General features: G+C 42.4%; 3 protein-coding genes across 3 annotated transcripts; 2 read left to right on the plus strand and 1 right to left on the minus strand.

The window, feature by feature from the left end:
* Positions 1–666: 666 nt before the first annotated feature.
* ABOM_012201 (uncharacterized protein) lies at positions 667–4,195 on the plus strand (the record flags this gene model as incomplete). Its single annotated transcript, XM_022539329.1, has 4 exons — positions 667–730; positions 793–1,308; positions 1,361–2,253; positions 2,306–4,195. The coding sequence occupies 4 exons, from the start codon at positions 667–669 to the stop codon at positions 4,193–4,195; spliced, it is 3,363 nt and encodes a 1,120-aa protein (XP_022382908.1).
* A 1,878-nt stretch (positions 4,196–6,073) lies between these two features.
* On the plus strand, positions 6,074–6,304 carry ABOM_012202 (uncharacterized protein; the record flags this gene model as incomplete). The annotated part of the gene is made up of 1 exon (XM_022539330.1): positions 6,074–6,304. One exon carries the CDS (start codon positions 6,074–6,076, stop codon positions 6,302–6,304), a length of 231 nt encoding a protein of 76 aa, XP_022382906.1.
* Positions 6,305–10,555: 4,251 nt separating this feature from the next.
* ABOM_012203 (plasma membrane ATPase 2) lies at positions 10,556–11,026 on the minus strand (the record flags this gene model as incomplete). The annotated part of the gene is made up of 3 exons (XM_022539331.1): positions 10,556–10,593; positions 10,654–10,738; positions 10,814–11,026. 3 exons carry the CDS (start codon positions 11,024–11,026, stop codon positions 10,556–10,558), a joined length of 336 nt encoding a protein of 111 aa, XP_022382907.1.
* Positions 11,027–11,562: the final 536 nt, after the last annotated feature.

Below are 11,562 nucleotides of genomic sequence, written 5' to 3' on the forward strand. Positions count from 1 at the left end.
TACATAGTGGATAGGCGGGTTGGCAACGTTAGGTTGCTGACTAATTCATCAGTAGTTTCGGATAGTTTTTAATGGTTACTGATAGTTCAAACAAAACAAAAATCAGTTCTACAGTCACATGATAGTTAGTTTATTATTCTCGAATTATTAGTCATAATTTCAAGTTCTGCATAGTTTTTGTATAGGAATCTATAAACACTGAAACATAATACAACAGCCAACATATAATTTCAGAATATTTTTATAATAGCTACAAAACTGGACTGAACTTTTTATAAACAGTTGTAAAATATATAATAAATAGTATAGTATCATAACTATACAATTAATTTTTAGTCTTGTAAAATCACTGTAAAGTGATAAATATATTAAATCCTTGGTTTCAACTCTTACATACAACTTGGAAGCTGTTAAACAGATAATCCATTACTATTCACTTTTATCTCAGTGAATATACAGTGACGACTAATCATCTAGCTCTCATCTACTTTCACACAATTTTTTCCCTTCTTCCACTTTTTTCACTCCTCCACACATCCCCTTACCACCCACCATACACTAAGATACACCCAAATCTTATGCTCATTTCCCATTTTCTATACAAATAAGTGAAGAGAAGCATCCAACTAAAGAGCCTCAAGCGTGAGGTAAAAAAAAGCCTCGAAAATGGCATCTCAGTCTAGTTCTGAAGACAGTGGTGAGGTGGAAATCGACTACAACACATTACTCGGTGAAAAAAAGCAACACCCAAAATAAAGTCATTTTCAGAACACCCTACTAATGTGGTTATAGGAGAGGATGTGAAAAGCGACGCAGGGTCAAGTACACTGGCGAAGGAGAGGAAAGGGAAAACACCTACACAAGGGGAGTTGATGAAAGCATGTCACTTAGCGACCAAAGGCGAGTGGAGAGAATGGCTGCAGTCAGACCTTCTCTGCCCATACTGGGTAGAGTTGTGGAACTCGTACTTGAAGAAAGCAGCACTGGCAAAATCTGAGCGAGGTGTAGGGTTGAATATAGTTCAGGAGAGAATGGTGAGTGGTGAGAGCCTAGGAAATACGAAATACTCCGGGAGGAATCCGAATAAAGAATTGTGGGACGAGGCAGACCACCTCGCGTGTTTTGTATGGCATGTGAAACACGAAAACACCCGGTCAAATAACGGGGTCTTCTACAATCGGAATTTATCAGACACAGCAATTGAGAAGATAATATGGGGTCTCAAGGATTGGATACGCCAAAAACACACCCCAAGTTACATTGACACTGCGATGGGTGGAACAGCCCTGTTTGGAACCACTAGGGAAGGTAAGTGATCTAAGGAGCCTATAAAAAAGACTTTTTTAGCTGACTTATATAGAAGGTGAAAAGTCTGTTGAGACAAGAGGGACCAAACGAAAGCGTGAGGCTAAAGAGAATTCAAGCAAAAAGCAAGTGGTGCAGACAAGTGGTAAGGGATTGAACACAAGTGACAAGGACACGGATATGGACAAGGAAGATTCAAGAGACGAAGATTTGAGCGATAAAGATCTCGAATCTATGATTGACGAAGAAGAGTCCGACAAGGATACGGAAGAAATCATTGCGGACGGAGTCCACCAAAATTGGGACGAAGAAATTCTGAAGCCAAAACGGAGGCTGTACGTCTCTCGAGTGTCAGACACATTTGACATAAAAGATCCCTACTGGCAGTACCTGCTAGTAGTGCAGGCCCTTGACCGAACCAAACGGATACCAGAAGACAATGCCGTCATCGATATTGATGAGCATGAACAGGCGGAGGCCATCATAAATAACGACGATGTTATATCGGAACCTGTTCAATCTGATCGACGCTCTACAAAGAAGAAGAAATACACGGCCGGAGACGAGTTGAAGACCGATGTATTTGAGAGCGTAAAGTACCAGGATGCGGAGGAATACGATCCGAATCGTATTGCTGAGGCGATGTCTTCGGATATTATGCAGCCTACCCAGACTGGCCTAACCGTCTTTGAAGCGCAGCGTGATTGGTTTAATAACCGAGATTTTCAGAGAGAAGACCATGATATGGCATGCTCAATGCTCGGCATTGAGAACAAAAAAGTTTGTAGAATCCGAGGGATGAGACGCTCTGCTTGCCTAAAGTTCTGGCAGCCGGTCATCGTGTGGGCGCTGTTTGAAATGAGGTTCAAAGCCTACCTAAAAGGCTGTATATTGGCAGATTCTGTTGGGTTGGGGAAGACATGGGAAGCTCTTGCCTTCATACTCAAGGTAAGCTCTAGGGAGATATAAAAAAAAGCCTATTTCAGACTAACCTATATAGATCGTGACAGACTTCAATGAGGAGTGTGAGAGGGCGAGGCGGAAAAAGGCACCCTATCCAGATGCCAAACCGAATATCATCGTACTCCCACCTGGGCTCATACAGCAGTGGGCGCGGGAAATAACAAGTATGACCTCGGTATTTGACCTCTATATCTACTACGGGGATTATAAGATTCAGTCAAATGTGAGCTCAAAGATCATCGAGGAAAGACTTACGCGAGACCATGAGTTGTTTAACAAGAAGCCGGAGACTGCCAGAGCCCTGATCTTGACTTCGTACCAGACATTAAACTCACGTCACGGGCCTGGTGCGGTAAAAACAGAAAGTGAAAAAAGGGGACGTCAATTTAACCCAACATCGCCTATGATGCCGAATAACTGGAAGTATTCCTTGGCAGGCAAGTTTAATATCGGACTCTTTGATGAGGCGCAAGAATTGCGTAACCCAACGTCATTCCAGAACCTGGCATGCCAGTGGCTCGCATGTTCGTGGAATGTACTACTTACCGGAACCCCTTGGTATAACAGCGTACACGACTTTAGAGGCTACATGTCTCTGGTATTTAAGGAGCCAAGTGCCTGGGATGAGACATTACTTCATCGTCGTAACATGAAGGTTAAAGACATATTCGCGATCGAAAAAGGGCATCAGTTGGAATACATGCTGTGCACCAATGAAGCCATGGAAACCTATATTTTTTCTTACCCCCCCACGGCTCGCATAGTCGGCGAACGAATGCGTAGAGTCCTCGCACTCCTCATGGTCCGAAGGACAATCATGTCCACAATACCGTTTCAATGTGGAAAAATGATCGGGTCGGACATACCTGGCTCCCAGAAAAAGATTTTGACCGTGAAATATGATGAATACGAGCTTTCGACATACAAGAGTGCTGAAAAAGAGTCCCGAAGGGGACTTTTTGTCCGCGATCACCAAGACAGAAAGAGGTTCTTCTGGAATAGCAAGAAACTGCGGAAGCTCGTATTAATCGCTTCCTGGCTCGGATTCATTTTCCTGTCAAGCTCATTAGAAGTTTCAAAAATACCCGCAGCACTTCGACTCTTGGAACGAGGAATCTTGGTAGACACCTGGATCACCCAGGTCGAGAAAAAGATTGTCGTGGGTGAGGACATGACCGTAAAGGACTTCTATCGGACCGCGAAAGCTAAAAAACACGATACGAATACCGCCCGTCTCGAGTTTCTGTTACGCGGCTCTCCCAAAATGAGAGCCATGCTACCAATCATCCGCGACCAAGTCCTGCTGTATAAGGAAAAGGCGATTATTTGGACGCTCTATCCTGCTGAGCAGGTCTATGTGGCCGCTGTTCTCAACGAGGTAGGGTTGGATTACGGCGTCTATCACAGCGGCCTGAACGTAAGTGAACGCAGCCGACTGGTCGAAAAATTTAACCACAGTGCATCGGAGTGTATGGTCCTGATCAACTCGTTTTCGGTGAACAGTGCTGGCCTTAATCTGCAAAATAAATGTAGAAATGTTCACCTGTTCTCCCCTACAATTTCCAAATCCATCCGCAACCAAGCCATTGGGCGATCCTGCCGGCTAGGACAGAGCCGCATTGTCCTAGTATACGAATATATCGTCGAGGACAGCTTCAACACTTATCTGCAGGACAGAAGCGATAGTAAAGCGTTTACGGGCCTTATAATCGAGATGACCTCACTCATAAGAAGTGATGCAGATGAAATCGAAGATAACGGTCTGTGCAAGACTGACTTGACCCGCTGGGTCATCCGCGGTACAGAGCTTGTATACTTGGAGAGCGGCGAGGAAGCGGAAGACAGCGACGTCCAAGACCCTGAGCTAGTGTTTCGGAGGGTGTTAAAGGCGATCGAGGGTGAGCAGGAAACTGAAGCCGTTGGGTAGAATAGCCCAAAAAAGGCTTTTCCATAAGGCCCCTTGGTCGACTGAAAGCACTGCTTATTACTGATAAAATAATTAGCAGGCAATGCAAGAAATATTGAAATTCTATGTAGTTAATTTCAGAGAAATGAACTTACTTTGTTATTGTTGCTTGAAGCGAACTGAAAATAGGATATAAACTTGAAGTTCAAATCCTAATAGAAAATTATTATCGTACACATATAGGCACCGTGTCGCGCGTTTTCTTTGTTTGCTGTTCTCTTGTATTTTTTTCAACAAAGTTAACACAATGTCAACACCAAGTCCTGATGAAAATAACAATTCCACCCCACAGATTATTCCTCTTGCCCACCAGACAACTTCTTTAAGAAACTATAATAGTCTGCCTTTCTAATATCTATCATTATGTCAACCCCACAGTCAAATATTAGCACGCGGGCTAGTACCCAGAATCGGCGGCAGAATAAACCACCACACACACAAGAGGATAATGGAGGTCAATGATGAGTTAATCACCATCTTATATACTTTGGCATCTAATATAGAGCTAGAACTACCCAATTCTCAAACTTCATCTCTGCCCGACGATGGGGCAATCGACAATAGATCAGTGGACTCAGATTATCGCCCTGCAAGATCTGTAAATATAGTCTGTCTATCCTGAACCAGGGCTTATATATTCTAATATAAATCAGGTTAAACGGAAATCCGCAGACACTATACCTCGGGCCAAAAAGAAATCAGCACAAATCGTGTATCCAGCTTCTCAACCTGTCCGATCAAATATACTGTATAATAGCGTCAATACACGCACACCATCTAAGATACAACCATCATCCCAAGGCAACAGCAACACACCCAACCCACCACGAGTCGTTACTCCACTACCTGCACAAACTATGAACCCACCACAACGGACCATCCCTCTGTTACCTCCACAAACTACAAACCCCCAACGAGTAAGCGACAACACAGCTAGTCGACGGCTCCGGGCGGGTAATAATATACAAGGCCCGCCTAATGTACAAGAACCAATACGTCCGGCTGGTCAACTTTCTCAGTCGTCTTCCTCTTTAGTCCTATCTTCCTCTCCTCCGTCGCAAGCGCATCAGTTGTTCACTTACGACAGCCCACAGCCCATGAACAGCCCACAGCCTACAGACAGCCCACAGCCCACAGACAGCCCACAGCCTGCGGATGATAGCCAGGCTTGTATAAACGAGGCGGATGCCTTACAAAAGCTTTTACGTCATTCACGACAACAATTTATATGTGGATTATCAAATACACGTGTTCACGAGCCTATCCAAGCCACATTTCCAGGAGTATCATTAAATGATCCACGGTATAAATACTATCAACGATCTGTATCATCATATTATAAGACATGGAAGCATAAATCACTCCAGTATGCAGGTATATTTATGAAGCGATGGCTAAAACTTCCTGGGAATGAGAGCTATGTGAATTGTCTTCAAGCAAAGCCTTTAATGACAGGTCTTAAGGAGCAATATAACCCTTCTTGGGCAACAGAGGTATTCTATTGGTTTACAGATTCCATGTCATATGATGACTGTACTCCACTGGGTAAAGACTTTTTAAGATGTAAGTCAAGATTTGTTTCACTATTTAATGTAAGTCGAAGTGCTGATTTACATGATAGACTGTACAATCCAACTACTTTGTCGGACACGATTGGGCCATCTCTACGATAAGTCCAAGGGAAAAGAACCACAGGTGGCCAAATATAATCGAGGATATATACTATCTTCGTTTGACGGTCTACATACAAAGCAGATTTATAAGAATCTCTCAATCAAGGACTTCCCCCTTAATAAGAGTAAAGAGCCCAGGACACGGCCTCGCCGTTATGTTGTCAATATGAATGAGGATAGTGATGGTGATATATCAGATAATGACGGCGGTCTGGCTGAAGGTGTCGATGAGAGCCCTGCTGTTGAAGGGCATACGGATGAGGATCCTCACGATAAAGCGGAGGCGGATGAGGAACCTGCTGTTGAAGAGGAGGCGGATGAGGATCCTTGTGATGAAGCGGATGCTGATGAGGAGATAAACGATGAGGAGGTTTCAGTTGAATTTGAGTACGTGTAGACTATATATACTTGATTGTTACATGACCACAACGCACATAACCTTCACGATCAGAAGGATCCCATACGACCAGTGGCACTCTCGCTCGTTTTCCCAGCCTCTCTAATATCGCAAAATATTGTATTATACCATCATCTGACTGAAGGGTTCTCCCGTGGTTATCCACAGTTAACCACATTGTAATTGTCATATTGAGTTGATGAAGTAGACTCTTCGCAGTCCAGTCCCGAATATCTCTTTGTGTTTGCCAGTAGTCCAGAATATCAACAGGACCTAGTGGTATCCGTACTGGAAATGTTTCGAAATCTGAGAATTCAATATAATATGGAAAGAGATCGTGTCTGTATATAAACGGCGACAGAATAGGCTTTTGAATGAATTTATATTAACTAATGTCTCACTTAACGGGGCGTTAGGGGCCTAACCAGTATTGACAGGTCTGTAGGATCATCACTTGAGGATTCAGAGCAGGTAGAAATATCGGCCTCAGAAACAACACTCATGTTGTATAGTATACCATCTAGAGACAAATATTTTGGAAATAACTTGTAGTATAGGCAGATAAGATATATATAGTTCTACTCATACTAAAATCAGCTGTATCATAATATACAATCCAGTTACTGTATACCCTTGTATCTATTCAATAACAAGATTAGGATAATAATATGTTAACTTTTAAATGAATACATTATTAAAACATAATATTACAATAGTTATTAGAGCAAAACACGTACATAAACAAAATCATACTGGACGCGTTTGGTTGTGTTTATAATTTTCTTAGAATATGAACAAAGAAGGGTTCAACCCTTCAACTGTACAGAATTTCTCTAGTTTACTTGCAGATTCTCTACACAAATCTCTTTAGGATATTAGCCTCAAAATGCCACGATATCGTCCATTTTCATTTTCCGAGATTCGCTGGAAGCCATATATGCCCCAGTCTCAAAGGGACAGATCTATAAATCCAATATCTTCATGTGTTGATACAACACTTCAAGACACATCTGATTACTTACCACTACCAGAGGCTGAGGATAGAGGTCAGTTGAAAAAGCCTTTTTCGGATCGCCCTTATTGATTTTAATTTTCATAGAATATAATTCACAAGAACTGCCTGAACCGCTTCTTCAAAATACGACCTACACAGCACAGAACGACGACTATTACAATCCAGAGCCACCGGATCAAAGTATGGTAGAAATACACTTAGCTCCAATCTATACTGATATATTTAGATATCACGTCGGATCCTTTTGAGATTGCACTATCGTTGTGGACTATTAGCTCTCAAATATCGCGAGAAGACTATCATAAACTTCGGGAAGTTTTGCTAATGATTGATTGTGAACAGACACGTGGACTTCCATCGACCTTAGATACATTGAAACATCGTGTGGAGAACCAACTATCCTTTCTACCTTTGAAAAGTCGAGAGATCCCAATTACCCTAAGTCGACAGCCGTCAAATGTAAAAGAGGACCATCCATATACAGCACAATACTGGTTTGATCCGATCCCACTGTTCCATAGAATCTTATGCTCCCACCTAGGCAGTGAAAAGTTATACTTTGGCATGGCAGAGTATGCTGACAAACAGACTGAACTTTGGCATTCTCGAGCCTGGGGCTCATCAATCGCTACTGTTTCCGGTGAGTTTGCTTATACTGCTACAGGTGATGCTATATTTCCGAGTGATTTTCTTGAGATTCTACCAATTTTTATTCCTACAGCAAAGCTCGACGCTATATATGTTCGCGTTATTTTTATTGGGCATGACAGACGCGAGGCAAGTCCAACGAAAGGCGAGACTATTCTGACTGTTCAACCTGTTTTCTCCCAATCTCAGCTAAGTAGTATATCTCTGGATCCACCACAGAAATCATCATTGTATATTTTACTTGAGGATGTTCAGCTGGAGATTCTTCCGTCTACCGTCCAAGGCCGTGTGGATCTCAAGTTAGATCGTGGTGTGTGCTCTTCATCTTCCTCTGTGTTGATTAATACTGTCTTAGATATCTCTCAAAAGCAGTACCGATCATCACTCCTGATGCATACCCTTCGAGCAGAGCTTGAGCTTGCATATTTTGATCGCGATCATTTTTTGTCTCAATCTTCTCAGAAACAAAATGTGCGATCGGTGCCATTCCTACACTTTATTGATGACTTCGGTATCCACCGCAATATGTACCGTGCCTTAAAGGGTTTCTATATTATCCCTGCTGGCCTATGTTATAAGGAGCGAAGATTACTGGCCAATATCTTTACTCTTACCCTTGGTCCACATGGGGCATCTATGGATGATATTATTATGTCGTTTCGCTCCGAGTTTGATAAATTATCAAAAGGTACGTGGATGTCTATTAATGGCACTAAGACTCTTGTTACCGCATTTCCCCTTGCTTTTACTGGTGATATGCCTCAACAAGCAAAGAACAGCGGTGCTCTCGCACATAATGCAATTATAGGATGTCGTTCTTGTTTTTCCAGAAAAGATCAACGTGCTGATCTGAAATTTGATATTATTAATGATGGCCGGTATCATTACCAAACATGCACACTCCGGTCCCGGGGAAATAGAATTTTGGGAAAGACTGAGAGGGAAAGGTTTTTTACACAGCATGGTCTTAAGGATAAGCCATCAGCCCTGGAAGAACTAAGTCCCACACTGGACCTAGTTCTCACCCGACCATATGATGTCCCACACTCGGAATGGAAAGGGCTGGGTGTAATAATGCAAGAAATACTATCCAAGGCACTTTGCAAAAAGGGCCGGGATATGTATTTTAAGGTATTCAGGACTTTTAAATCCCCAGCAAACTATCCTTCGATTCAGACTCCAGAGTTCCATCTCAAATCATGGCGACTGAGTGAGGCTGGTTGTGCAATTATCTTGACCCCACTTATCCTTCGTTGCAATGCTGATGCTTCTTGGTTTAATGAATCCTTTCTTTCAAAAGCAGCGATTGCACTTCGGTCTCTACATCCGTCAGCTTTTCAGCTTGAATCTTATCAACTTGTGATACATGCATATGCAGTCTTTGCATATTCAACTACATTGGTTTCAACCAGTTCAAGTACAAGTCTCCCGGAACTGCGGAACGCTGTTCTACATGGTCGTCAGGCATTTCAAAGATTACTGTTATGTATTTCATCAATAACTGTAGCAAAGCTCCGCCAATATCTATTAACAAGTTAAGTTTACAATTGTTTTCTACTGTGGTCTATTATATACTAATAGGTCTTAGAGCAAATACCAACTCAATATTCCAGTGATGAGTGGATTCAGAAACTTAGCCTACCTAATGTACATGCAGGTCTACATCTGCCAGATGTTGCTGCTGAATATGGAACAATTATGAATTGTAATGTTCTTGGAGGAGAGCTGAAGCATAAGTATTTTGAAATATTCCAAGTTTATATAAATACACTAACATAGTAATAGATTATTTAAAAAGTGGGCAGACAATGCATCACCGTCATATTTGATGGCTTATCTCTTTCGTATGGATTGTGCACGCCAATCTCTTCGTTTGGGGTTTGGTGGTGTATGGAACAATCAGCTTATTTATGAGTTAAATAAAAAGGTTCCAAAGCTTATAAACAGCTTTATAACCTCTGCTGAATCCAGTCCCCTAGAGGAATGTTCATCAAAAATAAGTTTCTATAAACCTATAGACAGATGTGACATAACTCTAAGAGACTTCCTTTCCACCAATGGAGTATATACAAGGATGACGGATGATAGCAATGCCTTTATATGGAAGCTGTGTGAGGCCTATTATACTGATTATGGGATTGAAACTTCTTATCAGTATGACTTAACAAGATTATCCTTCTTTAAAGGTGTACGAGTACAGAAGCGCCATTCTTCGTATACTATTAAAAGGGGTGATTTTATTAAGTATACTACTGGTATAGGATATGTTATTTCATGTTTTAAACATTGTTTACTGGATAAACAATACTTCTTTCTTTTGATATATTGCTTTATCCGCGAGGATCTGTCTACTGATCAAATTCTGGGTCTTCCGGTATACTGTCTCTCTGGGAACTGGAAGATTATTAGTCTTCTGGAGGCCTCATCCTCCCAATTTATGATTGACATTGATTCCACTACAGGATCACCTAGTGACGTATCAACATCACTAATCCACTGCACCTGGGATATTGATTTTATGTGAGATTTCTACAAGCAAAACCATCAGCAGCCAGCTTTTCCCCTGCCACCAATATAGACTGATCCAATTATAAACCAGCGGCAAGCAAAACAGTAAGTTCCATAACTAGTTACTTCTTAGTGTTGCAGCCTCCCTCTGCTAAGACGGTTCAGATAAAAGACTTACCATGGAGAATAGGACCACGGAAGTAACCAATGAACTGAACGAAGAAGTTGGTCTTCTCAGTAGCCAGTTCGTTCCAGCCAGTGCGCTTGCGACGAGCCTCAATATCAGCGCCGCGGACACCAGCATGCAAGTCGGTCTCGAGCTACTCATCGGGGCAGACGAAGCCTTCCTCAATGCCATCGCCTCCCTTCTTCCAGAGTTGCCAGCTCCTCTTGGGCTTCTTGGTGCTCATAGCACTAGCAGACGAGGTCGAGCCACGGCGCTTGTCGCGAGCGGTCGAGATATAACGGTTGAGAGCGGCATACTCATCGAGGCTAGCACCATGGTCGCTATTCTCTATGTCGGGAGCATAGGTGATTCTCCGCTCCGCCATTGTTGCTTCGGCTCACAAGCCTTCGGGACCCAACGATATGAGCAGATGCAAACAAAAGATGGCAGGAATGGCAGAAGTCGGAATTCCTATAGAGAGAAGAAGGGAGAGGAGAGATGTAGAAGGGACGTACTCTTTAATATATCTGGATGGGAGGGGGTAATCTTGTTAAACCCTGTTGTGCTGGGGATAGAGCATTGCAATTATTGCTTTTCAACGAGGAATACCTAGTAGGTAAGAGTCATCAGCTCGTGCCGATTACGTCCCTGTCCTTTGTACACACCGCCCGTCGCTACTACCGATTGAATGGCTCGGTGAGGCCTCTGGACTGGCCCAGGGGGCAAGCGTGATTGATTTATACTGGACCTGAACAAACACCTCTTGTTTTTAATCTATATTCCTAATATGGCCTAATTGTCACTGTTATCAGATTGTATTTTCTGATCCGCCTGCATTGTATACAAAAACGCCTTTATATTGTCGCTTTATTTGCCTATCTATACTATAAATACTCTGTATATAAGACTGTATGAAAAAGG

This window comes from Aspergillus bombycis (assembly GCF_001792695.1).
Source record: "Aspergillus bombycis strain NRRL26010 chromosome Unknown contig00252, whole genome shotgun sequence".
NCBI lineage: Eukaryota > Fungi > Ascomycota > Eurotiomycetes > Eurotiales > Aspergillaceae > Aspergillus > Aspergillus bombycis.